Source organism: Callospermophilus lateralis, chromosome 2 (genome assembly GCF_048772815.1).
Source record: "Callospermophilus lateralis isolate mCalLat2 chromosome 2, mCalLat2.hap1, whole genome shotgun sequence".
Lineage (NCBI taxonomy): Eukaryota > Metazoa > Chordata > Mammalia > Rodentia > Sciuridae > Callospermophilus > Callospermophilus lateralis.
In genome coordinates this window covers 182,344,578-182,372,069 of record NC_135306.1, presented here as the reverse complement: position 1 = coordinate 182,372,069, position 27,492 = coordinate 182,344,578, and the positions used below count along the sequence as shown (strand labels likewise).

Below are 27,492 nucleotides of genomic sequence, written 5' to 3'. Positions count from 1 at the left end.
GTGTGTTCTGCTGGCTAATATTGCAATGGAACCACGTGTCAGAACTTGGCTTGATCTATCCAGCTCTGGGGTGTTTAAGAAGCCCAGGGACATTTTTATTGGCTCACCCATTTCTCATCTCCCCTTATGACTATTCCAAAAGATTTGTTAAATATCCCATATGCATCTGAGCTCATTTGGCAACCAAATCAGAAAACAGAGAAAAGGAAAACTCACCATGTGCAACACACAATATGAAAACATAAATAAAAATCAGATTTATTTTCTCAGCAAGAATGCAACCGCTGAAAAGTTTCCTAGAGGCTGTCTTATCAAATGTCTTTCATCTAGTAGATAAGGAAAGGGAGGCTCAGAGAATAGATCACACATAACCAGACAGAGGAATCTTCAAATTCAGGTTTCCCAATGCTTCTGTGGGCTTCCATTTATTGAGAATGTTAACTTGTGTTTGTAGAAAGAGACCTGTAAAATAGGTGTTGGGTTTTATATTTTGCAGATGGAGAAAATGAAGTGCAGGAAAGTGAAATAACTTGTCTAATGAAAGTGGTAAAAATGGGATTTGAATCCAGGTCATCCACCTCTGGGGTCTGGCCTTTAACCACTGCACACAGTACCCACACTATTCTAAGCTGTCGGTTTGCATATGTTAATTTATCTAATCCTTACAACCACTTCATGATGTATGCTCTATAAAGGGATCTCAGTTTCCTCATCTCTGCAATGAGGATGACAATCACACACTCCAGGGTGCTTTGAGAGCATTGTACTGGTGTATAGTATAGTCAGCTGTCAATACACATGCGCTGTTAGAATTGTTACTATTAAAATACAACTGAACTCCTCTACTATTTAAAAAAAAAAATGTGGCAGTGACATAGTGAGTGCTATGAGGTTTCTCACGATGGAAACTTTGCTTCAGGTCAGAGTCTGAAGCCTTCTACATCATGTCCTAACAGAGAGCATGTGAGACTGCCAACTCCCTTACTTTGAAACTCCAAGGGCTTAAACCCTTTACCAAGTAAAAATGGTTTCTGGTCCCTTGATTCCTGGTCTTGACGCAACCCTGGCTCCCCATCAAGTTCATCCTGTTAGGAATTAAGAGATGGGAGAATGAATCAATGACTAAGTGACTCGATTGTGCTGGAAGGTTTCAATTTTATCCACGTAGCGTTTATATTAATAATGCTAGTGCTGAGAATTTTCACTCAGGAAAGGATAAGGATTGGCCATGTATATTCAAATATCTGGTCTCTGGCGAGTGCTGCCAAATCTACCTTAATGGTAGATACCACAGGGGCTGCCTCTGGGGGACCTATATAAAGTGTGTGCAGTTCACTGCTGGAAATTTATTTGGAGAAAAATAACCAAGTCCAGCTTTATGCTGGGTTACCAAGTACATCCCTCATCCTTTCCTACCAAGGATCCCAGCATATTCATTAGGTCATAGAACTTCCAGGATGGAGGTGGGAATCAGGGACATTAAGAGCCAGCAGGGACTTGGAATCCAGCTGACGAGTGTTCAAATCCCAGCAGATCATGTTCCAGCTGTGTTACCCTAACTTTCTCCGTCTAGCTAGTCCACTGTTTCCTCATGATGAAGCCAAGTATTGCCACACATGTATCTTGCAGGATTACTGGGAGGTTCTGCTTTATGTTGTGTATATAGCACCCAACACAGTCTCCAGAACTGGTCATAAAGAAGTGAGTGGAAGGCCCAGCAAAGCAGAAAGGGCAGAGGGGCAGTATTGCCTAAGGAGACTTTGCAGCTGTTGCTTGGAATTACACAGAGGCTGTGCCCATGGGAAGGTGAAGGTATCATTGGGGTGAAGGAACTGACTCCCAGGAAGGACTTTCTTTATAGGATTTGTCTCACACAACCAAAAATAAGCCAGATAAAATGGCTACAGTGCAAAGGATGTGTAGAGTGATTCATAACAGAAGAAACTGATGCTGTAAATAAAATGCAGAGGCCAAGATCACTGGAACTTGGAAAGATTCCCTTCCCTGCTATTCTGTGTTTCTTGGGGAAATGGTTGAGAATTCCCACCTTCCAGCTCTGGGGCTTTTTGGAAGTTTCCATTCCAAAGCAGTCTCGCCCTTCCCCTGATAAAAATGACAATTCAGTTTTCTCAGGGAGGTACTGTGTGACTGGCCTCTTCAAAATGCATCTGTCCTCATTAGTTCCTGAAAGCTTCCGGCTACCCTGTGCATGAGATACCATTATTACCTCCATTTTTAAGATGAGAAAATCAAGGCACAAAGAAGTTAGGGTACCCAGAGTCATGGGGTTAATAAGAGGGTTGGGATTTGCACCTGGGTTGTTGAAGTGCAGAACTTTGAGAATCAGTACACACTGTGTCTGCTGATGCAGATGAGTTCAAAGAACATGTAGTTTTCTAAACCCAGATACCAGATCCACATTGATGGAAGGGGAGGGGCAGAGCACAGAAGGGAACAGATGCCCAAGACAGGTATCTGCACTGACGGCGAGGGATGGCATTATGAAAAACTCAGCTCAACTCACGGAATCTCCAGGGGCCTTAATTTCCTCCAGTGTAGGATTAGGTTAATCCCTGTCCCTTCCTGCTCCCTGTAAGATCCCTGGGTTCTGTTCTCAAAGATGACCTAGACTGGCTCTCATTCTGGAGGTCAAGTGTCTACTCTGAAATTTTATAACCATAAAGAAAGCAAACCCCAAACCCCATTTTCTTTTCAGTAATCACAAAGTTAAGTTGGGCATCCTTCATTTTAGAAGCACCCTTCATTTAGAAATGACAGCTTTTATAAACGGCATCCATAAAAGACACTGCTCTTTGCTGGGCTTCAGAGATGCCCCTGGTGTCTAGACAGAGCACTTGAACCCTAGGTTAACCTCCCAGAGACAGACCTGGAAATGGCCTTGCTTGGAAAGAAGACAATGGGATATTTCGTAATGAAAGCTTTTCTTTATTCCATTATCATTGCTTGGCACCTTCTTTCCGAATAATATATTTTCCAGCCCGTGGACAAGCATCCAGGCAACTGAAGCTTAATGTCATTTGAAATCTGTTGATTTCTTCCCCTGATGTTCACTCAGTTGGGTCTGGATATTTCCTATTCTGAGTTCTCATGTTAACATTGGCAATGACCTTCTCAGACTCTTGCCACATAGTCCAAGCGACTCTGGTGCTTGTGGAGACATAAAGGCGTAAGCAGAAATGAATGCAGTTGTGTTCCCGTGGGAGGGTTAGGGTGATTTATTTTTCTCCTTTAATATTTCCTTGTGCCTGCTTTTAAAGATATAGTTCCTTATTTGAGCCCTGTGATCGATTAGGCTAATTGGATACCATGATGAGAATAGGCTTCAATCCATAAATTTATAAGCTTCTATCACAATTGAGCAGAATCCAAAAGAGACCCTAATTCAGTCCTTTGGACTTCTGTGTTCCTTGGGGAGGAGAAGGGATTTTTTGGCTGGAGGAAAATTGGAATTGAAGATTTCCAGGGATGGTTTTGCCAAGACTCTTCTTCCCATGACCTGGCCTTCTCTGTTCTCACAGCCTCACGGCCACGTTGGCGAGTGTTGGTGCAGCCAGTATCCCCAGCGCTGGGCTGGTCACCATGCTCCTCATTCTGACAGCTGTGGGCCTGCCGACAGAAGACATCAGCCTGCTGGTGGCTGTGGACTGGCTGCTGTAAGTGCCTGCAGAGGGGCTCCTGCTGGGGGTTGTGAGTGCTGTCTTCCAGGGGTGGACAGGTGGCAAGGACACAATGGAGACCTTAGCCAATCCCATGGCACCCCCTCCGCCCATGCTGCCTCCCCACTTCCCTCTAACATTTACTGAGTGTCCACTCAGAAACCAAAGAAGAAAAAGAAGAAACTCTGAGGGGCTCACAGTCTACTGGAGGAACCAGATAGATTGCAATACCAAGTTAAAAGTGGGTAGTAAGAAACAGACAAAAAAATCTCCAATTATATATACAAAACCAGATAGAAAGGAGCACCTACCACATGATTCTATTTACATGAAGTTCTAGGAAAAGATAATATAATCTTAGCATTAAAAAGAGGTCAGGATTGTCTGAGTTTTGGGGTAGAGGTGTAGAGATGAACTGAGAAGGGGTACAAGGGGACCTAAGGAGTGATAAAAATATTCCATATGCATAGATGTCTGCATTTGTCAAAACCACATCAAACCACGCACTGAAAATGAGTATGTTCTATTGTACATAAATTACACCATAAAAACATATTAAAAATAGCACTCACAAAAGAGCATAGTGGTGGGGAGAGACATCCATTCCAGTCTAGGATGCAGAGGCACAGTGGAGAAGGTCAGAAAATAGTGAAAATGTTCCTGAATTTGAGTGCTCGCTCTGTGCTTGTATGTCCTCTTTTAACAATTGTGGAAGGTTGGGGTTGTTATTTTCAAATTATAGATGAGGGAACTGAGGCTCAGAGAGGTGAAATGACTTGGGAATGAACAGAGATTTGACCTTAGGCATACTGGGTTCTGGAGTCTGCCATGTTCTTGTTCATGGCCATATTCAAGCTTTAAAATGCAATGATAGCTGAGCTGAATCATACTCAACAGGTAGAAATTACCCAAGAACATGTAGTGGAAGGAAACAGGACATTCCAGTCAAGGCCAGCCTGTGCTGAGGCTACTAACAGTGTACCTAGACTGTGAGGACCTATAAGTGAGAAAGGCCAGGCAAGATGGACAGCCCTGAAGCTCTGCAGGGAAACTTGGACTTGACCTTGGACGTGTAGCCCAGCTACATTTCCGATGAAAGAAGTTTTCTGGCCACGCTTGAAGGTAGACAAGTCTAGCCAGGTGGTCCCTAATAGGGACTTTGGAATGGACTTTCTCTATAGTCCATTTCTCACATATGGGCACTGCTGCTCTGTGAGAAGTACTCTGGTACCTCCTGTCCAATTTGGGGGTTAAATGGTAGCAGTCTGAGCGATGCCTTGGGTTTTAGTGTCAGAGGTGCAGAGTGACAAGTGCTGGTACAGAGGTCTGAGGCTAAAGTGCCCACAATGGCTTTTTTGAACAGCCTTATACACCAGTGGCAATGGTCCTGACATTTATTGGCATGAATTTTAAGAGCCAGAAGCCACATTTTATGGATTCGAGTTTGTACTTCCTCTACTTCCATCCTTCCAAAGAGAGAAAAAAAGCAAGAGACTGACAGGAAGAAGTACATCCAGGAAGGTAGAAGAAAGCCTGGTTTCTCCATAAAATATGCCTGCTGGTGGTGCAGGCAGGGGAGTTTACGTTAGAAGAAAGAAGGGGCTCACCGGAGGAGTCATGTGTCTTCCTAACTGGCTCTTTCCTCATCAGAGAAATGGGTTGGAAATGGGAAGGTGAAGAGCAAACTAAATCATCTCAGGTCTGTGTCTGTGCATCTCTCAGGAAGTGGGGGCTCTACCCTGCTAACTCGCCCTGTGTGGGCACCAAGGGGCAGACTTGCTCATGGCCTCCCTTCAGACAATGGCTGGAAGGTGCCCTTCCACCTTCCATTGTGATGCAGCTGACAGTCCATGTGGGGTCTGGGTGGGAAGGGTTGGGAGAGAATGGGATGAAGGAGACAAAGGAGTGGGGTCGGATTTAGGTGGGGAGGAGGCAAAAGAGAAATGAAGACCTTTGCAGTGGTTGCGGGGTTGAGCAGGAGCTCAGTACATGTGTGCTAACCTTGACCACGCAGATGCTGTGTGGCCCTCAGGGTCTTTCCACACAGAAGACAGGGAAGTGCTCCGATTCCGCTCCCTTCTTCCATGACTTGCTGCTTCTTTACACCCTGGCCTCTTTGTCTGTTGAGTCCCTCTACTCATGTTGTCATCCCAGGTCCCTTGCCTGTTGTGATTACTTTGCCTGGTCTCTTCTCGATCTTGTTTCTGAGGCCTGAAGTCCACCAGAAAGAGATTTATCTTTTAAAAGGCTGCACCCTATCAGAATGCAAATGCCTTTGGGTTGAAAAACATTCAATAATATTTTCAAGAATGAGGAAAAGGATCTGACATCCGGTGGGGACTGCTGTGCCTTTCCATCTGCTTTCATTTATTCCTTTAAAAGCTCCAAGTTATATTTCACGATGAGAAATGGGCAATCAGGAGGGTCAGTCTCTTGTAGAGGAGCATGTGTGGCCAGGTCAGAGCCCTTTACCCCACCCAGGCTGTTTCCTCATTTGAACCAAGCAGTTTACTGGTGGAGAAGAGGACCACAGAGATCCAGAGCTGGTGAGGCTAGGGAAGACAAAACTGTTAGGGTCCCTCTCCCTTGTACTTTGGTTTGAATGTCTAACTCTTCCAAAACTCATGTTGAAATTTAATTTATATTGTATCATGCTGAAATTAAATTATATTCTCAGAATTAAGAGGTGGGAGCTTTACAAGTTGATTAGGCCACTAGAGGTGGGATTGGTGCCATTGTGAAAGGTGACAGTAGCTCCCTTCTGTCTTTGCCCTTCCACCTGCCATCATGTGATGATGCAGCAAAGGGTCCCTGGCCAGATTCTGATGTCTTTATCTTTCTGTTCTCCAGAACTGTGAGAAAATAATTTCTGTTCTTCGTAATTACCCAGTCTCAGTAAGTGTTACAGCAGCACAAATGGACAGAGCCATCCCTGGTTCTTCATCATAACCAAAGTTTTTTTGTTTGACCTGTTTTCACCTCCTTTCTCAGCATTAAAACAAAACAAGGAGCCTAAATGGGGACAAATGGGGCATGCTCAAGGCCTCACTTAGAACTCAAGTCCTCTGGCCCCAGTAGGTCTGACATTGTGGACCCTGTCTTGCTGGCAGGCATTTGCTCTCAGTTCTGTTGGATGAGCGTGACTTCATGAAACATTCAAGACCCTGCCTACTTCTGACCTAAATGTTAGCAAATGGAACCGGAGGGCTGGGTCCTCTGGGATCACCTGATGCAGGTGATCACATGCTCACGCTTGCACAGAAAAGCAGGCTGACACATGGGAGCAGAAGGGAGTTGGCTGAATAACAACTATAAAAAAAAACTGATGATATATTTGGATTATCTATATTGAAGAAATCATAAGAGAAAACTATCCTCTTTTCAAACTAGAAAGAAAAAAGCACATGAAGAGCTCTTCTCTACTTCTGGGGTTCTGATCTCAGGTTGGGGGAGAGGAAGGCATGTGGTTGAGGGAAAACAAGATACCAAGGGGCAGGAGACCTGGCTCTGAGCTCTGCACTTACTGTCTATGGGACTGGAGCAAATTTCTCACTCTCTGGGCCTCAGCTTTGCCGTGTACGCAATAAAAGGACGACTTTGGCCTGAATGCAGGAATCTAAACCCAATAGCTTTGGGTACCTTCTGGTTGTGAGTCCTGATGTTAAGATTCTGCTGGTGAAGGATGTTTGTATACAAATAAACATGAGTATTCCATTTAAGAAGGAAAGAAAAAGGGAGGGTTGGGGATACCGGGAAGATAGGCATCTGAGCCTGTAGCTGGGTCAGGTCTGCTTTGAATTAGTAATGGTGCCACATTCTTTCTCACCAGCTAGAGGAGTTCTGGAAACGAGCTCTTAGGGTAGGCTCCATGGTTTTTGGGTGCTGGTCAGTGTGTAGGTTGGGGTGGGTGTTGAGTTGAGGTGGGGGCAAGGGGGAGGCTGAGAGAGTTTCTCAGAAAACTAGTTGGTAGAGGAAAAACAAAGAAAAAGATGGGGGAATTTTTGTCCTCTTTAGGCAAAGTCTGTACGCTTTTATAACTCTAGCAATTTTTCAGTCTAAAACCAAACAAAGCTTCAGTGACATTTAATGTGTCACTGTGCTTGCCAACCGCTGGACACCAGCCAGCCTCATTACTGCCTGCGAAGCCCTGGATACTTTTCAGTGGGCAGGCTTAGCTGATCTGTAAATGTCATGGTGAAATCCAAGATTCCAGAGCCCTGAAAACTGCCTAGAACAACAGATAGGCAGGACTGGATAAAAGCAGAACCCCCTTCCCCTGGATCCAGGAAACCATTTGTGTGAGGGAAACCCTTGGCAGATATTTATAAGAGAGCTCACTGATACCCCCACCACAGAGACAGGGTGGAGTAAACACTGGGAGCCCATATCAGGGAGAGGTAGTAAGTAATTCAGTCTGGCTATAGGTTGAAAATAAATCTAAAACCAATATCTTTGGGAGCCTTCTGGTTGTGAGTCCTGATGTTAAGATTCTGCTGGTGATGGATGTTTGTATACAAATAAACATGAGCATTTTATTTAAGAAGGAAAGAAAAAGGGAGGGTAGGGGATACTGAGCCTCTCTTCCACACTCACGTTTGATAGTGTTGGGGCAGGTACAGTTGAGATGGCCCACAAAGAGCCCTCATCCTGCAGGACAGACTCTGAAGCTCCTCTGAAGCCTCTCTGGAGGGAATAGAGTTTTGGTTCTCAAACTTGAGTGTGCACCAAAATCTGTTGGGGAATCTGTGTTGGGGCTCAGTAATTGTCATTTCTAACAAGTTTCCAGATGATGCTGATGATCAGTCCAGGGACCTCCCTTCCAGAAGCAAGGAACTAGAGATCCTGATAAGAGTGCCTGATGGTGGTCATAGAAGCCCTTCTGCTCATTTTTTTGAGAAACTGTTCACAGTTTCTGCATCCATTCCATAAAAATTCTTCAAAAGGACACAGAATGCTAAGAGCTAATGTTCGATGAGTGTCCTTAAGTGTTACCTATTGCTCTAAGCATTTGACATGAATTTGTATAAAAGTGGTGGTACACAATTAGGGAGCTGATAGTATTAACTTATCCCAGTTTGGTGGATATTAAATATGTGAACTGGGATTCAGACCCAGATGACCTGAATGTTGCTTGGGGGTTCCAGATCTGCCAATGTGCCTTCGTACACACACAAACACACCTTCACACACTGACTCAAACTCCACTCCATGCCTGATTGAAAAGAAAACTAACTCCACATCTGTCTTATCTCTGAAGATTCCAGGCCCGTCTGTTGATCTTAGTCTTTGATTTCAGCACATGCACTGAATTCTCCTCATTTCTACCTCCTGCCTTATCTCTAGTCTCTGTCCAACCTCACTCTGAAAGGTAACCCCTATGCCACTGAGTCCTTCCCTCTCCACTAATTTGTCCCTGCCTCGGGGCAGTACAACCACAGATCAAGGAGACAGAGTAGTGGGTAGCTCTATACAGCAAAATCATTTTTTAACATATTACAAAAGAAATGTGTGTTCACAGAAAGGGGAGAGAGCAAATCTCTGGAGAGTGAGAAAATGAAAAAGTTTCCTTCACCTGCCATTGAATCTCAACTGCCCATTCTCTGAAGTACTGTAGTCACCATTAATAATGTCACTAGCACAGGAATTAAAATTTTAATATTAAGTGTCCCTTTTCTTAAAAACAACAACAACAAAAAAAAAAACAAACTTTTTATGTTCCCGGCCTCTGAGCATCTCCCTGCCCTGTTTCCACCTTTCTTGGTCTCTCACTGTCTTGCTGGATCTCCTCGATCCCCATCTGTTTGGTTCTTCCCCCAGCTCTCTGGATGCCTCTCTTATTTTCAGTTGCAAAACAGTTTGGGCTGTCTGCATCTCCCTCCGCCTCCAAGGTTATGCCCTTTTCACATCCAAAGTTTTCCAGCCAGACATCTTGCTAAATAAAAACCAGTTCTCTAGTCTCTAGAGTTTCCAAACTAAAAGTCCATCCCATCTTGCTTCCTTCATATACCCACCTCCCAACTTTACCCACACCATCCTGGGCCTGAAGGAACAGTCATTGGTTTCTACATCCTCAGATTCAACCAAAAGTGGACATTAAAAAAAAAAGAAAAAAAAAAAAAACTGTGTCCGACTGAACACATACAGTTGTTTTTCTTGCCATCACCCACTAAACAGTATAGCAAAACAACAGTCATAGCATTTCTGGTGTTTTAGTTACTCTAAGCAACCTAGAGATGATTTAAAGTATACGGAAGGATCTGTGTAGGTTATATGCAAACACCAAGCCATTTTGTGAAAGGAACTTTCACAAAAAGTTCCTCTTTGAACATCTATGCATTGGAGATCCACGTGGAGTCCAAGAATCAACCGCCCACAGATCCTGATAACTATAAAATATAGTCTCAGCTCAAAGAGTTTATAGTCTAGTACTGAAGTTAAAAAAAAAAAAAATCCCAAGAGTTGTGGTCAAGAAATTCCAGCAGCATATGCTAGTTGCTAAAAGAGGAGTGTGCATAAGATTTGGTTGGGGAATTAAGGAGGAAGTGATCTCATTTGCTTTTTACTTGAAGTAATAATAGTAACACGCTGAGCAGTTGATGGCTGGCACCTACTTTGTGCCACGTAAGCCTTTCATGCAGAGGGTTTGTGGAGCACCTCTCAGATGGTGATGATGATTGCCTTCTCCATGTGTCTAGAGCTGGGTATTGCTTCCCTTATTTTGCAAGTGAAAAATGTGAGTGGGAAAGGTTAAGTAACTCACCTTGATGGATCCAGGGTTGCAGATTAGTCCAAGATCCAAAGTTCACACTCTTGACCCAAGGTCAGAGAGGGGAGTCTCCTTCCCTTCCTTAACCCCACTGGCTTTCCCCCAGGCCTGGGGTTTTAGGTGACCTCTCTGCCACACTGTACCCTCATGACAGTCCCTTAGCACCCTGCCTTCTGAGAGCAGGCACTATAGTTTGTTTTCAGGAAGTTGAATCATATGAAACTGCCAATATTTGGAATTACAAAAATGGCAATTTCTATGGTATGACCTAATACAAAGGATCAGAGAAATCATGTGCAAGCCAACCCCATCAGCTCTGTTTTTCTGTGAGAAAGAGGCTTTTCTGACAATCCCACTTCTTTCTTGCCAAAGGATTAAGACCAGGAGATAGAGAAGAAACAGAGCACCTTGGCAATTATTTTTCTTCCCATGAGCAGACCCAGTCACTGTGCAATAACTGTCAATCCCCCCTTCCATCTTTGGTTCCTGGCAGCCCCCAAAGGACAGCTGTGTCATCTAGTGAGTCCACTAAATGCAAGATTCTTCTCTCACCTCTGTCTTCTTCTTGCAATCCAATCACACAGCATCCAGACCCAAAGGCAGGGTCTATACCTCTATTTTTTTTTTTTTTAATCTAGACAACCTAAAAGTTGCTGAGGTCAACATAAAAGACACAGTTCCCTGAGAAGGCAGGGGTGATTATGAAGGAAAATGAAAGTACTTGCTTGTGGAGAAACTTTCCAGATGTGCACCATAAATTCCCACATCCTGCTTTGGACTTCCCCTGAGTTGGTCAGACATTCCCCTAGTGTTCTCTGTGATGCTGTTTGTCAGTACATTCAGAAAGAAAGATGCAGATAGAGGAGCCAAGATGGACCTCCTGGCTGGGCATCCTGTGAATTTTCCCAAAATACTCTGTGGCAGAGAAACCTGGCCCTAACAGGGCTCTAATAGCATAGTGTAAACCAAATTTGCAAATTTGCATCTTGGTCTTCACCAGATCTCCTTTCCTGTTGCCATTTCACTTAGACATCTGCATAAACTTACTGTTCACTCCTTCTCTTCTGTAGAGGTGGGACAGAGTCCCTCTGCCAAAGACATGATCATCATCCCCTCTTTGGAGCCCATCCTCTCAAATCTCCCTAGGGGCCCAACTCTGTAAATGATCCCCTCTTCTCTATACCTTTAGTTCCTCTTCCACCAAATCCTTCTCGTTAGAATTCAAACATGTTCAAATATTCCACATCTTAAAATAAAAGCAAACCAAAAATTCTTCATCAACCATTCCTTCTCCTCATCTTCATAATAAATCTTCTTGAATAAAATGATTACGTATAATGTCCCCCATTCTTCACTTTACGATTATTTACCTATAGTGAACCGACTTCTGTCCCTACCTCCATATAGAAACTGCCCTGAGCACATCAACAACAGGGGCATCTTTATGGCTGAAACCAAGAGACGCTTCTCCTTGACCTCTAGGCAGTACTTGGCATGGTCCACGGCACCCTTCTTTTTAGGACAATCTTCTTTTTATTCCTTTGCTCATTCCTTAAATGTCAGATGCCCTCAGTGATCTAGTCTGGCGTGTCTGCTCTTCTCCCTCTACATTCTCTCTGAGGGTCAACCAACACTTTGGTGGCATTTATGGTTACGTCTGGTGTGTTGTGTCTGGTGACCATCAGTATATATTCCTAGTCACCTGTGGTACATCACCTCTTGACTAAGTCACACGCTCCACGCTCAATGTGTCCCAACTGAAATGAGAACCCTTCCCACGCCAGTTGGTCATGCCCCCAATGCTTGACTGTCTTCTTCTGTGTTACTTACAACCAACTAGTCCTCTCAAGTTCTTTAATTCTATATCCTAAATCCCCATCGAATCCACCTGTCTGTATACCTACCACATCCTCATTAACTGGTCCCTCTCTCAGTCTAGTCCTTATGTAGCCCATAAACATGATCTTTCCCTTAAATGGCTCCTAACTACACTTTGGATAAAGTCCTAGCTGTCTGAATTTGACTCTTAAGGCCATTTGTGACTTAAGTTAATTCTTACTTTCTGCTTCTTTTACTCTATTCAGCCATCTTGAATTCTTTGGAGTGCTCCTTTCTCTTAGATTTCATGTTTATTTCTCGTCTCTCCAAAGCTCTTTTTTTTTTTCTTTTGACTCATCTGGGCCCAGATATGTCTACTGGAAGCTTTTCCACTGCCCCATGTGTAATAGAGTATCCCACCTCTATAACCCTATAGCCCTCAGTACTCATTCCTATTAAAACATTGATTTCACTCTCATGTGGAAGACAAGAAAGTGAGGTTCTTGGGAAAAAGGAAGGGTTGGTAGGGTCTTGTTTTATTCTTTGCTGTCCTGAATACCCTGCACACACTAATATGTTCATTGGCATCTGTTGAAGGAATGAATTCATTAACAAAAAAAAACTCACCAAGTATTTGTTGATGGCTTCTTCTTTTTACTTAGCTGTTGCAGAATGTTAAAAAGAATGTTTGCAGGTTCATGGGTTCTTGCAACCTGTAATGAGTACTTCAGACATACTGAGTATTTCTCTGATCATATTGAACCCTTGCAGCCTCCTGTGAAGCTGGGAATAGCTTCATTCCCTACTTCCTGCTCAGGTGAGAAGTGATTTTCTCAGGTGAGTCAGAAGATGTGGGCTAAGGCTCCAACCCCAGGTCCCGGGCTCTTTCTATTTTAATTTTGGCAGCTACATCAGTCTGCTTTAATTCTACTCAACTCTGTCTTCCATCCATTTCTGTCCTGATGGCTGTTTCCAAGAACTGATGGAATTAAAGACAGATGACTGTACAACCGTGGGAAAACTCATCCAGAAATCCTATCCCAAAAACTTGATTCAGTGGCTGAATAGGTGAGAAGAAATTTGGTGACAAAAGTTGAAGAAACGGGAATCTGTGAACTTTTGAGTGATGTGCCTTTATTAAACAGAGAAGTCACGAACTTTGAGCTTAGTGTTTTATGCTGTTGTTCACATGATGGTGGATGGGGGTTATACACAAAGGGAAAGGAGCCAGGATATACTGAGTATAAATTATGGGTCATGAACTGATTTTTATTTCCCAAATCCTATGAAATAGATATTTGGGCTGCATGAGGAAAATTCTGGCCGAGCAAGTGTTTTAGCCCATTCAGGGTGCTGTAACAGTATGCCAAGAAATAGGTGGCTTATAAATAAGGGAGGTTATTTCTCACCATTCTGGAAGCTGGGCAGTCCAAGACAGAGGTACTGACAAATGCGGTGTCTTGTAGAGCTCAATTTCTCTCAGATAGTTATGTTCTCACTGTAATCTCACATGGTCTATGGGGAAAGGGATCTCTGATGAGTGTATTTTATAAAGGCACTAATCCCATTTATGGGGGTCCCACCCTTATGAATTTATCATCTCCCAAAGGCTCCCCCTGCTAATGTTATCATTATGGGAACTAGGTTCAACATATAACTTTTGGAGGGATGTAGATATTTGGACCATAGCAACAAATAATCTGAATCACATGGTTATTAAGTGACTGAGCTAGATTCAAAATCAGGGCTGTGTAGCTATGAGTTTCTTTGCAACATGTGTCAGGCAGTAGATTCTGGAATCACATTGTGTGTGTGTTAAATTTGGTTCCATGAGTTTCCCTCAGTTGGCACTTTGGGAAGCCACTTGATCTCCTCAGAATTCCTTTTTTTTTTTTTCATCTACTCCTATGTAGTTATGGTAAGGATGATTTAAGGTATTATCAGTAAAGTCTATTCCTATACCTGGTCAGTGTGACATAATCATTGTCATCATCTTAGTCATTATTTTTGTCACTGTTACCCCATTACCTCTTGCCCATCTATTCTCCAATAAAGCAGGTATTCCTGGATCATGGGATCGATGGGTACTCAGAGAGTTGTTTTTGAAGACTTTATTATTCTTTGGAATTTAACATTTGGTCAAAAGTACCGGACACTTGCCAAGGAGGAATTAATATCTCTTATCTGAAATATTTGGGGCCAGAAATGTTTCAGAGTTCAGGTTTTTTTTTAAATTTTTAAATAGTTGCCCTATACACACTGAGATATCTTTGGGATGGACCCCAAGTCAAAAGACCAAATTCATTTGTTTCATGTAACACGCGCACATACGTGCACACACACACATATGTCTATATCAGATGAAGGTGATTTTATACAATATTTTTAGTGAACCTACATTTTTTTCTGTGACCTGTCACATGAGGTCATGTGTGAAATGATCGACTTATGGCATCATATTGGTACTCAAAACTTTTGGATTTGGAGGCATTTCAGATTTTTGGATTATATGGTCTGCTACTTCCTCAGCAGACCACAACTAGATGATGGCCAGATAACACAGCAAGTTAGTTGGGAGAGCTGTCATAGGAATTTTCCTATAAGTGAAGTTAGTGTTTTTAGGGGGGGATAGTAGCTTAGCTAGGTATGTTTGGATGTTCTACCAAGGAACTACCAAAAATACATTTGAATTTACCTGATAAAATTTAGAGTAATATTAAAAGTACACATATGTTAAATAATGTCTTTTGGGTCCAGACTAAATGGAAGTCTAAACACTTTGCTATGTTATTTAATCTTCACAAGAACCCTTTTTATTTGGCTATACTGGTTATTTCAGTTTTATAGCTGAGACATCTACAGCTCACAAATGCTAACGTGACCAGGGTTGCCCAACACGGAAGGGGCAAATATAGCATTTGAATCCAAGTCAGTCTGCCTCTAGAATCCATGCTTTTTTTCTTTTTCTTACCTTGTTCTTTTCAATTTTATTTTGAACTGATCCATCAAAACAGAATCTTATATATTAACGAGGTAACTAATATTTCAATACACATATACACGTTACATGTTTAAATCAGGTTAAAGATATCTGTATCACTAAAAATTAATCATTTCTTTATGGTGAAAACTTCCCCAATCCTTTCCTCTAGCTTTTTGAAATGTGCAATACATTGCTGCTTGCACAGCCACCTATAGTGCACAACTCCCTGAGAGCATCATACTCCTCCCCTTCACCCTGCATTTCTTGACTCTGTCATATATTGCTCCTCATACCCTGGTACTGGGGCTTCCTAGTAATCTACCTCAAGTGTTGATTTGGTGGATTACCTCAAGACCTTGTCTTCATTTATATACAGACTTTATCACCCTCAGGCAGATTCTCCAGGGCAGAAGCAGGCAAGAACATTCCAAGATGCAGAGATGCTCCTGAGAGTTCAGAGTCAACCCTGATTTTGCCCCCGCCTCATGGGCAGCATCTTCCTGCTTGAAATCAGGACAGCTGGTTTATACTTTTCAAACGACTGACTTTCAAGGGAACCAGGATAGACTTTTCAAAGCACAGCTTCATTATTATTCTTTCCTGGATGTAGGTTTGAGCACAGGAAATAGAATTTATTTTATACCTGTGTTCCAAGAAAAAAGAAAAAAAACAACACTACAGTTTACACTTTGCTTGGAACTAATCATCGTACTCATTACTTGAACTGAAGGCTAGAGTGTCCTGGACTAAGAATTTCTCAGCAGCATCTTTACCTAATTTCCTTTCTTTTATTTTTTTGTGTTGTTTACTTGTTTACAAACTTGCTTAGTAGTTTTCCAGAATCCTTCTCTTTAGGACTTTGAATACCTAGTTAAACATGCTAAAAGGATTTTTCACAATGATTTGGTTCATACTTACAGATGGGAGGACATTACTTACTCTTAGAAACTCACTTAACCTTCCTGGCATGGATCTAAGAGGAAGAGTTGTATATCAACCATCACATATTTCAAGTCAGAATCTGCAACACATGACTAGAAGAAGGGCATTCTTAATACTTTCTGGTTCCAGAAACAGTATGGAAGATTCAATTTTTTTAGGTTAATAGAAAAAACAAGATACACTATTTTTATTTTTCTGGGGCACACAGTCACAACACATATTTGAGAAAATTGTGGCTGGTTTCCTATCCAACAGCAATCTTTGCAGGGTTGGGGGGTGGCAAGCTGGGGGAAAGTGCAGGCTTAATTTACACCCTTAAAATAAAAGGTGGGATTTCTATTATGGAAGAGTTCACAGCTCCTTAGTTGTTTTTAGTAGAATTAATAAAACAAAATCAGCAGAGGTAGTATGGAATCTTTGAAGAACAGTTTGAAAGGATACAATGTCGGGCACAATTAGATGTGTCTGGAGCCTAGGTACCAGTTTTGAGACCGGGACACATTTCTCTCTAATTCTTTCTTCTCCTCTTTTCCTTGGCTGTTTCTTATTGGTTCTTTATCATTCATCAGGCATTTTTTGCCAAGTACTTTACCTATGGTATTTCATTTAGTTCTCACACAAGCCTATAAGAGAAGTGGAAACCAAGGTCCATGAAGGTTAAATAAGTTGGCCCGGGTCAGTCAGAGGGAAAAGGTGGAGTCAGAACTCAACCCCAAATCTCTCTTGCTCTAGACCTTGACCTTTCAACCATCACATCACACTGCTTCCTCATTAAACTTCTTCTGTTCTTTATCCCAGGGACAGGATGAGAACTTCAGTCAATGTCGTGGGTGACTCTTTTGGGGCAGGGATTGTCTATCACCTCTCCAAGTCTGAGCTGGATACAATTGACTCCCAACACCGGGTGCATGAAGACATTGAAATGACCAAGACTCAGTCCATTTACGATGACATGAAGAACCACAGGGAAAGCAACTCTAATCAATGTGTCTATGCCGCACACAACTCTGTCATAGTAGATGAGTGCAAGGTACCTTTTTCATTCCTGGATATCGAGACTTGTATATAGTAGTGCATGCTCGACTTCTTTAAAGAACAAAAAACCCCTGCATCCATTACTGACATGTTTGTTTTTTAAAAAAACCATGTAACCTAAGCTTCTATGAGTCCCAGCTCATCTAACTCTGTGTCTAACATGGCAGGAAATCAAGTCTGACACTAAAAGAACCAATCTGTTGCTTGTTTCATCCATGTGATGTGTTACAACCATTCTCATTCCGGCATCAACCTACTCTACTAATTGGTTAGCCTTCTTGACTATTTTACCCAAGAATGTGGAGATTGCTAGAGCTCTTCTGGCTTCTCAATCTTCTATTCCTTGAATGGAACATTGAGAAAATACCACTCAATTGATACCGCATGAGTGTTCCTCTTTGTTGTATATAACATTGGTAAAAGTGTGCCCATAGAACTTTGTTTTCTCTTAATTATTTTTTTGTGAGAAGGGTAAGTTTTGACCTGGCAGTACTTTGCTCCCAAAATAGGGAAGCAATTTCAAGTGAAGAAAAACTATCCTTCAGAACAATTATCCAGATAAATCTTTTAAAAACACTGTATCCCACATACTACCTAGCAGCGCCATCTTTTCTACAGCGTGGATGTACTGGGTTCTTCTCCAGGCTGCTGGGGGCCAAGTCTTCAAGCGTGATGGGCTCTGCCCAGCCTTCATTGTAGCTAACTGGACCTTGTTAAAGACAGTGTTATGACCAGAGTAAAGCAAACTTGGAGAAACCCTGGCAGGTGGGCAGAGTCAACTTGGGTCTGGTTTGCTAAAATGATTCCATGAAGCAACTGAGGACGATCTGGTCCCACCACAGATCTCTGGTACCTTTTTAGCTTTATTTATGTATTTATTTGGTACTGGGGATTGAACCCAGAGGTGCTTAATCACTGAGCCACATGCCCTCTCTGGTACCCTTTTGATTCCTGTTGATGTAATCACATTAAATCTTTGATTCTTTCCTGTGTTATATCTGAGCCATTCCAAATACATACCCTGATTTGTGACAGACATCTGAAGAAGCAATTCTCTTTACTGGACTGTGTCATAGGTCTGGAATTCTAGTGGACCAGGCACAGTCTTCTGTTTATCTCCTCTGCATCAGGTACCTGGGTGGGTGAGCGGGGGCTCTGATACAAATCAGAGACGAAATCTACCCACCAAGAAGCCATTGCATGAATTATTGGACTCAGTGAAAATAATTCAAATTTTTAAAAATTCACATCTACCTAAAGGGCATGATCCATTCGTTGGGATTAGTGTTTTTCAGAAGTGAAAACACTATTCCCCATGGAAATGTTCGTCAAGGGTCCACAGTCTCATGGGATGGGTTTATGCTCTATTATATCTCACAAATACTTATCATGTGCCTTGTAAGGTTTAGTTGAGTGTCCCCACCTCATGTCTGGGACATCCTGCATTTTGATCATTCATCAAGTTTTTACTGACAAACCCCTTAATTAGGCACTAGAGGACAGTGAACACGGAATGTACAGTGTTGTAGAGAAGATAGGACTTGAACTCAAATCATTGACATGTAAGAAAAAATTGCACGAGACAAAATGGCAATAATCATATATATTTTTTAAATTTCACAGTCATATGTATGAGGAATCCTAGTGGTTAATTGCCTGTGTCATAGCCCTTTTGGAATGTTTCAAGAGGTTTCTTAATATTGTCAAGAATATGTTTTGAAAAAAAAAATAAAGACATATGTGCATGGAGATGTCTTTACAGTTAAAGCTTCCTGGATTTTTATTTTCTTAAAGGACACCAGGAGAAATTTGCTTCACTTTTAAGCAAAATATTTCAAACTCTAAAAGGAGATGGTTGTGAATTATTCCTGTCCCTAAGAAGTAAGCTTATGAAGAGTAGAATTTTGTCCCTATTCATCATTACCATGTTCCAACTTCTAAAACAGTATCTGGCATGTTATATATAGGTACTCTGTAAATATTTGTTGAATGTATCCTCTTGGCATCTTGACTCCATGCTATATTTAATGTAACCTTTTTGATGGACAGTTTCATATAGATGGACCAGGCTGAGATGGACCATAGAGACTGAGATAGCTCAATCTCTTCTCAGTTGACTATTCAACCAGCCACCTGTAGATGTGTTCATTTGTTAGTATTTAAATGGTCAATGACCCAACAGAGCAGGTCATGAAGTTGATGACAATAGAGTCATTGGCTTAATAACTATTTCAGCTGCTTGCATTTTTAGTAAAGTGACTGGGTTCAGCTTAAAGAAGACGAGATGGTCCTCAGCCTTTGATGGGATGGGCAAGTTGGCTCCTCTCTCTCCAGGTCAGTTAACTGTGTTAACACTGACATAGAAGCAGGTAGTCAGAGCTATGGGGATGAATGGACACCATTTTTCACAATATCTGGGTCATACTTATTCATTCCTTTGAACTTTCTTCAAATCGGATTCAGTCTCCTCAGTTTTTAAGCCAACATGGGAAAAGTAAATGTTTCCTGCCAAAATCTTCCCCTTTTTCTTTTCTATCCTCAAGTGATTGGACCACAGAGGGGTAAAATGGGTTAGGGAGTCAAGTCCCAACTTTCATTAGTTCAGCCAGGAAAGGAAATGCCAGGAAAAAAATCCTTTCCCAGCTCCTTTTGAAGCATAGGCAACAAACATACAAACATAAAACAAACATAAAAACAAAACAAACAAAAAAAAACCCCACCTCCTCCAAGTTCTTTCTGGTTCTTACAAAGGCACCACACCGTGATTGATCAATTTTGCTATTGATCTGGTTCAGCACTGAGAGCCAAATGAGCACATTCAAGGTCACAGTGAACAGCCAGCTTTGTCCAGTCTGTCCCTGGCAGACTTTCTTGACAGTTCACTGAAGGGGAAACCAATTTGCTGTAGCTCTGGTCAAAACTTTAACCACTTCAAGTATTGTTGTGTCATGTTGGTCTATTTTCAACTCTTGCCTGGTAATAGTAGCTTGAAGTTATGTGATAGCTTTTACATTTTAATCAGAATAACTGCATGTGGCCTAGTCATTGCTAACTGCATGGACTTCCTAAACAAAATGGTAAAGGGTGGGTGGCTAATAGGGATGGGAGGAATGAATGGCTTTTATTTTTATTTGCTTGGTTGCAAAGGGCGCTTGGTTCTCTGTTCCCAGCATGCTGCATGCTCACGATGCATGCATTTCATTTCCACTTGGGTAAGAAGGTCAGATTTCTTTCAAACATTGCTGCATTTGTCATGTCTCCATATTCTAATGCTTCCATAAATCCAGTCTCTCCATTATGTGGAATATCAGTCGTGGGTTTAAGTTTGCACATGACGTTGAGGACAGACAGAAGGTAAGCTAGGAAACCTGCTTAGTAGTGGAGGGGAGAACTTCCCATTCTGCATAAGGGTTCAGTTTGCTTTGAGCCAGGAAAGCATAATATGGATGGTCTAATAATTATATTTGATTAATTAAATGTCTGCACTGAAATAATTTGAATTATTATGACTGACCTCAGGCTTTGAATCCTCCCCCCTCTCCTTAAAACAATTTTTTTTTAATGTAAAGATAGCTTATTTGGTAGAGCCAAATCATGATGATTTCTGATTTTTAAAATGAGCAGAGACTGGGAATTTAGCTTAGTGGCAGATCACTTGCCTGGCACGTGTAAAGCCTTGGGTTCTATCCTCATCACCACAAAATGAATAAGTTATTTAATTAATTAAAAAACCAAAATTGTACCTGTGTGAAATATACCTGGCCTCATTGTAACTGAACTTTTCACATGCATGAGTAGAACTAGCTGTCTAGTTCTGGAATTTTCTCTCTGTGGTTGTATGGAGTAGCACATGGCACTCACTGTATTTTTAAGATTATGTTACTGTGTGATGGGTCTGCGGATAGCAAGACACCCCACAATCCTAAAACTGTATTAGGAGCTATCCCCCAAATTGCAAAACATCCATAATCCCTAAATACTTGTGATATTTTAACTCTCAAGTCACTTCTGAATGCCAAGACAGGTTCAAAAATCAATTTGGAAGGAACTCTTTTTAAAAACAGTACTCAGTTGTGTATTACAACCCTGGATCTAGTGCTTCTCCATATAACCCTCCCCCCTTTTTTTTCTGGTTCTTGGCCTGTAAGCTGGATGCTGATGATAATTATTTTCAGGTAACTCTGGCAACCAATGGAAAGTCAGCTGACTGCAGTGTTGAGGAAGAACCCTGGAAACGTGAAAAATAAGGATATGATTCTCAGCAAATTCTTGACTAAGCTCCCCAGCGTACCTTATGGTAAAGATGATATCAACAAGTTTTCTTTTAAAAGGAAAAAAAATGCATATATTTCTATGTTACTTAATCTGTTAGCTGAGGCTTAAAGGAGCTGTTGTGAGTCATGCTGACAGGCAGGGTGCTGTGTCTTTGCCAAATAACGCTTCATAAACGTCTAATTTGCTCACTTGTATTATTATTGTTTGAATGGATGCTGCTGGAGGAATCACACTGAATTGAAGACACATTCTTGCCAGTTTCTTTCTTTCTTTTTTTTTTTTTCCTCTCAAGATGCATAACTGTGGAAATTCTTTTCCCAGGGGATATGACAAAAGCAGTGTGGTACATTCCAGGGACTTGGGACAACGAACACACATGGTGTGTTATTCCTTAAAGTGTTCATACTTTGCCTTGTTAAGCACAAGAGATTCTGCTAGAAGCCTCTAGAAGTAACTCCCCTTCAATGTCTTATAGAGTTTGCACATGTTGAGACTAAAAGCAAATATCTCTTAGGGAACTTGGACAATTTATCTTTCATGCACCCTTTAAGTTAAATGTTTCCAGAATTTTAGTGGAAGCCACATGCTTCAGTGTGGCTGATCACGGAACCCATTGCCTCTCCATCTCATGCAATTTGGAGATTCTAGAACACCTGTATGAATAATAGTTGAAATTTCAATGTATATGTCATAATTCTAAGCTTGATAATGGATGAGAAAGCATCTTGTGCATAACCGCTGCATCTATTGACAAAATTAAGGGAGCACAGTTGCCATATTTAAGTAATCATCACCTAATGATTACTTAAATATTCAAATTCATTTACGTTTGGTTTGCACCCACCTGACACAGGGAAATCAAGTGAGATTGTTCCATCTGTGTTTTGCTTGCTTCGTTTTTCCCATAAGGTTCTCATTTGGGATTTTAACCAGAAAGGTAGTTTCCATTCCCAAATTGCTCCTGTCACATTCACCCAGCTGGCCTCTCATTTTGTCCTCCTGGCACACGGAGGATGCTTGTGTTGGCCATGCCCCTTTCCATGCCATATCTTGGTACTTATATCTAATATGTAGAAAGCTTATTATTGTATCAAAGCACATAAAGCCAGTTACAGGACACGGTTGGAAGCAGAGCCTGTCTCCCTCCTTGGTGGGAACGGAACGGAAAACAAACAGCCACGCACAATCCTGTACAGGTGGCATTCCTATGGCAGAGTCCAGGCAGCCTTGAACCACAGAGTGGCAACAAAGGAGGCTCCTCACAGCTTCCCAGATGGAATCTCTTTCCAGGCTGTGGGAGTCTGAAGGAATCCATAATCTAGTTGGCATAGCCCAGTGCCTTGCCTGTGGTAGGCAGCCAACATGACCTTAAGGATTGGTCGTGCGAGCTGAAGACTGAATGCCTCTGCTACTGTCTCCTACTGAGTCACCCACAGTATTCCTCTAAGGTGGCTGGGTTTGGGAGTTAGCTGGGGACTTGAGTCATTCACTAAAGCACATTTGACTCTAAGGAGAAGGTGAACCTTGGTCCACAGGCGGGAGTAGGGTGTGTCATCCGAGGCCAGCAGAGGACTATGGTAGTTCTAGAACCCCAATTCTCTGAGGAGAAGGTGGTTTTGGAATCACCTACCCTAAGTTATCTACTGCTTGTGACTTCTGCCTCCCAAATAGGACAGCTTCGGAACCTACAAAAGATATGAGATTCTACCTGTCTTGTCTCTTAAACCCTATTTTTTAAAGATAAAGATCACTATGGAGCAGTATTAGCAGATTTTTAAAAAATGATGTGGGTCTTCCTTTTCATTAGATGACCAGTTAACAGGGTGGCCAAGGACATGCTCAAATGTAGTAGTGGACTGGACCTCTTTTATAGCAGATGTCCTGTAGGCCGGTAGCCAATGGGACAGTCCCAGGGTTTAGCTGTGAAACTGTTTAGGATTGTCTCTAAGTGGTAATCCCAAGAGCTTTTTTTACACCAAGTAGAAGAATCCAGGCGAGGCCTCTAGGAGCTTGCTGTTTTTTGCTGTAGAGGGCCAACGTGTCACTGGTACAGGCTAACGTGGTTTTTCAAAGCATTGGTCACAGGATTGTCGTCTCAAGGTCCTGCCTGAAAATCAATCTGGTTTCTTTTGTCCTCAGCTTTTTTCTTGCTATCCTGTTTAACCGATGAATAGATAAGGGGATAATGTGTTCAGAAGAAACAAGATGCAGCCTTACAAAGCAGGCTTTTCTGGTTTGAGGCTGTATGCATTGTCTCATGAGAATATACTCAGGAGATCACACTTATCTGTAAATTCAATAATTCATTAAAAGTAAACAATGGACCAAATTCAAGACTAGCCTGAATTTCCAGGATGTATGTAAAGTTGACATGTGACTATATCCTGTGGTGTTTTAGGCCTCATTCATTTTTCCCATGCCATGCCCATTAGGGATTCTCTTGCCTAGAATATGTGCCATAAACAGTGTGAACAGATCCAGAATATACCTCTAATAGCCTTTATCTAAATGGGATACCTGTCAGTTAGATGTATAGATTTATTCTAATAGAGCCACCACAGATGAGTACATATAATAGTCTGTTAATGTTTGATGAAGCATAAATGTTACATAGCCACAAATTGACATAGCAGGACAGGGACATATACCACATCCTGTAAAGTTTGTGAGTCAGAGCTTTGGCAACGGCATTTGTTGTAGGGTCATTTGATCTTTGCAGGCATCAGAATTATTTCAGGAGAAAACCACCCACGTAGACATCAATCCTTCTTTTTCTCAGTTTACCCTTTGGAAACCCAAGTAGAATCATCACCTAATGATTAACTATAATTCAGGAGATCCAAATCAGTTAATGAGAAGGATGGCTTATCTTTCAGGCTAATGTTTGACCCTAGATTTTTTTCAAACTTGTGCTCCTGACCTATGTAAAAAAATAAAATAAGGAAATCTGCATCTAAGAGCATAGTTCCTTGATAAAGGATGTTAAGAGACTTTAGGAAGCTATTGAATTCCATTTTGAAAAAATTCCTATTGGATACAGAAGCAGGCTGTGATGTCCTTGCCTGTAGCAGTTACCATTTCCTATAAAAGATAAATATTTATTTTCCCCTCTTACCCACTAGTCAGCCTGGTTATTCACAAAAGCTTAAAGAGAACATGCCAAAATGCCTGCCTCCTGGATTTAGACTTGTGGATGCTGAGAAAGGCTTGGGAGGAATTCTGTTCGTGGGGGAATTCCTGGTAGGTGCTGCCAGGAATCCCAATGACTGGTTGATTGGGTCTCAGGTCATTCCCACTCATGCATGGAGAACGATATCATTTGCAAGTACTTCTAGTCAAGAGGCCCTTTCAGAATTGAGTGGTTGGGAAACTTTTCTATTGGGTCCCCCAAAGAAAAACGATCCCTGTCATATTTTTTGCAAATATCACACTTCCCTTTGAAAGTTTGTTATAATTTTTCACCTTTGTCAGAATTAAGGCTTCTGCCTTTGCAATATTTTCCCATGGAGTACAGCAATAAATCCATGTAGGTATGCACATGCTCAGAGATAATTCTCCTTGGTTCTCACTCTTAAAAAACAAGTCTCGACAGCTTTTGCCTGATTTGATGACTAAAAGTGCACAGCAGTTACACCCCGGGGGAGGGTGGTTCTTCCCACTTTGCTGCTCTTGAACTCTGAGGACCAGTTAGTTGTTTGGGTTGCTGGTTTTGCTTTGTATAATGTCCAGCTGAACTCATTCCAGGCAAAGATAAAGCACCAAATGGGATTTTCAGTTATTGTAATACTCACTCTTTGAATACGGATGCTAGATCTAGGGGCATAAGAAGATTAATTGAAAGCAAAGACTCAAGTGAGAGTTTTATAAATCTAGTTGTCAGAGAAGATTATTAGTTTCAGCATCTGTGGGAGTTTCTGGCTAGCTCTAGAAGAAGGGTCACTGTGTGTGCCAGTCAGGTAGGTGGCACTAGTCAGAAGGTTCTCCTTGAGTGGAGTGAGTTCAAAGACACAAATGAAACATTAGCTTATGATTTTCCCTAAAAGAAAACCCAGTTTTCCCTCTTCCTTGTCTTTCCTCTTATTTGGATGCTTATGAAACAATTAAGTGACCATATATACAGGTTAGTATAAAGATTGGTTTTCAAGCAGATGACAGGAAATCTTAATTGAATAGTATCTAATTTCATAGCATAAAATAACTAATTCAGGCAATGACATAGAGATGAGAGAAACGACATGATTTGGTGGAGGAAATATTTAGACTCTGTTCATCTTTAGCTGAATGTCTTACACAAGCTACTTTATGCCCAAGCTTCATTTTCTCCCATATGAAAAGTGAAGGGGTTGGATTAAATGATTTAAATCCCCTTTCAATCCTACAAATCCACGGTATTACAATCTCTGCTTTATTTTCTTCTTTCACAAGAGGCTTACTACTATAAAATATTACGTATTTATACTCTAAGTCAGCGGGGGGCCATGATAATGAAGAATCTAGATTTTTTTTCTTATCCCCTTTGGGAGAAATTGAATTCATGTTATGCTTTCCTACAAGCTTGGAAGGTGGCCAGGTCAATCTGCAGTTTGATGTTTTGAGACCCTGATAAACATCTTTTGTAAAAGGTCCCTTTACCTAAACTCACTTTTCTAGTAGCAGTAGGGATTCAGCTCAGGGAACATGCTGCCATCATCGGCAGGAGGGACCGGACCTGTCTCCAGCTGTACCCAAGCTCTTGCATCATCCCTGCTGTAGCAACAGAGCCCACTCCAAATACCCAAACCACATAGTTTTCTCCAGACAGTCCTAATTGCCAACCCAGTATGGGAATTTGGGAGCCTTTGGCAAATAAACTTGAACACTCATGAAATTTGGTGCAAGACTTACACAATCACAGCGACTGTCTGTAAATACCTTGCCTCCTCTGTGTGGGTGCAGACACGCACATCCATTCACAAGTAAGTGGGGCTACGTCTTTTCTCTGGAGGGATGTGCAGGGAGATTTTATTGAATTCATTTTCAAATTTTCTGCTTGGTTTGCTTTCCCCGCGGGCATCACCACAGTAGAGAAGCTCTAACTTCATGGACCATCATTACCCTTTCAGATGCCTGCAGAGTTTCTGAGTGGATGGGGTATGGTGCATGGTCTGCAAGGTACATGCCACAAGCCACGACCTTTAAGCAACCTCTTGCACTTTTTTGCTATTGTTGCAGTGGGCCACTGCTTGCATCTTTGCCCTTTGTCCAAACTCTGCTAATACAGAGTAGGGTTTGTATTTCTTGTGTGGTGACTTACCTTTATGGACAGAAAAGGCTTCAATTCTCCATATTTGGAGGAGATAGACGTAAAGCTGGGACTGAAAGGATTGAGTATTTTTGTTATCATCATTTGTTTTGATTTTTTTTTCCATTAACATGGAAGACTTGATGAAAAGCAGCAAGATAAACAGTTTCTTAATCAACCCATTTAAGAAACTGTAAAAAACAAAAAAAAGTGAAAAAAAAGCCCTTCAGGTCCTATTTCATTCATTCTAAATAACATCCTGAATAATTACTAATCAGGTTCTGTCTCTATGTCCAGCCTTGCTTCACCTTCTAGCCCTTGAGCCAAGTATCTGTTTTGATATTCTTTAAAAGTCCTGGTTATTATTCAGGGACTTTTTTTGTGTGCTGAAAATGAAACCTGCTACTGGAACAGACCTTGCTGCTTTGCAGAGTCAGGACTTGATCTAGACAATGTGTACCAACAGGTCCCAGGCTCCTTGGAGACATCCACCATCCCTGAGTGAGGGTTGGAACCCTTATCACCTTCCCCTGTGGAGATGGATATGATGCAGTCAGAGTCTTGCTACTTCTGGGTCACGGTTTCTTCTCCCAGGTACCAGTTAGCCTGCCTGGAAATGGCCCCTGGTAGGGGGCAGATACACTCACCAGTCAAGGAAGTTTGTCCAGCACATCTCTGAGGTTCCTCCCGCATGGGGAAGATAGATCTTCTGAGA

The 27,492-nt window shown here is 41.8% G+C and overlaps 1 protein-coding gene across 2 annotated transcripts in view; it reads left to right on the top strand.

Annotated features, from left to right (window-relative positions):
• The window catches only part of Slc1a2 (solute carrier family 1 member 2), a 50,515-nt gene extending 29,047 nt beyond the window's left edge, over positions 1–21,468 (top strand). For both annotated transcript variants that reach the window (XM_076844339.1, XM_076844341.1), the window contains 3 exons: positions 3,540–3,674; positions 16,985–17,216; positions 21,397–21,468. In XM_076844339.1, the coding sequence (XP_076700454.1) occupies positions 3,540–3,674; positions 16,985–17,216; positions 21,397–21,468 (439 nt within the window). The remainder of the gene's footprint in view (positions 1–3,539; positions 3,675–16,984; positions 17,217–21,396) is intronic.
• Positions 21,469–27,492: the final 6,024 nt, after the last annotated feature.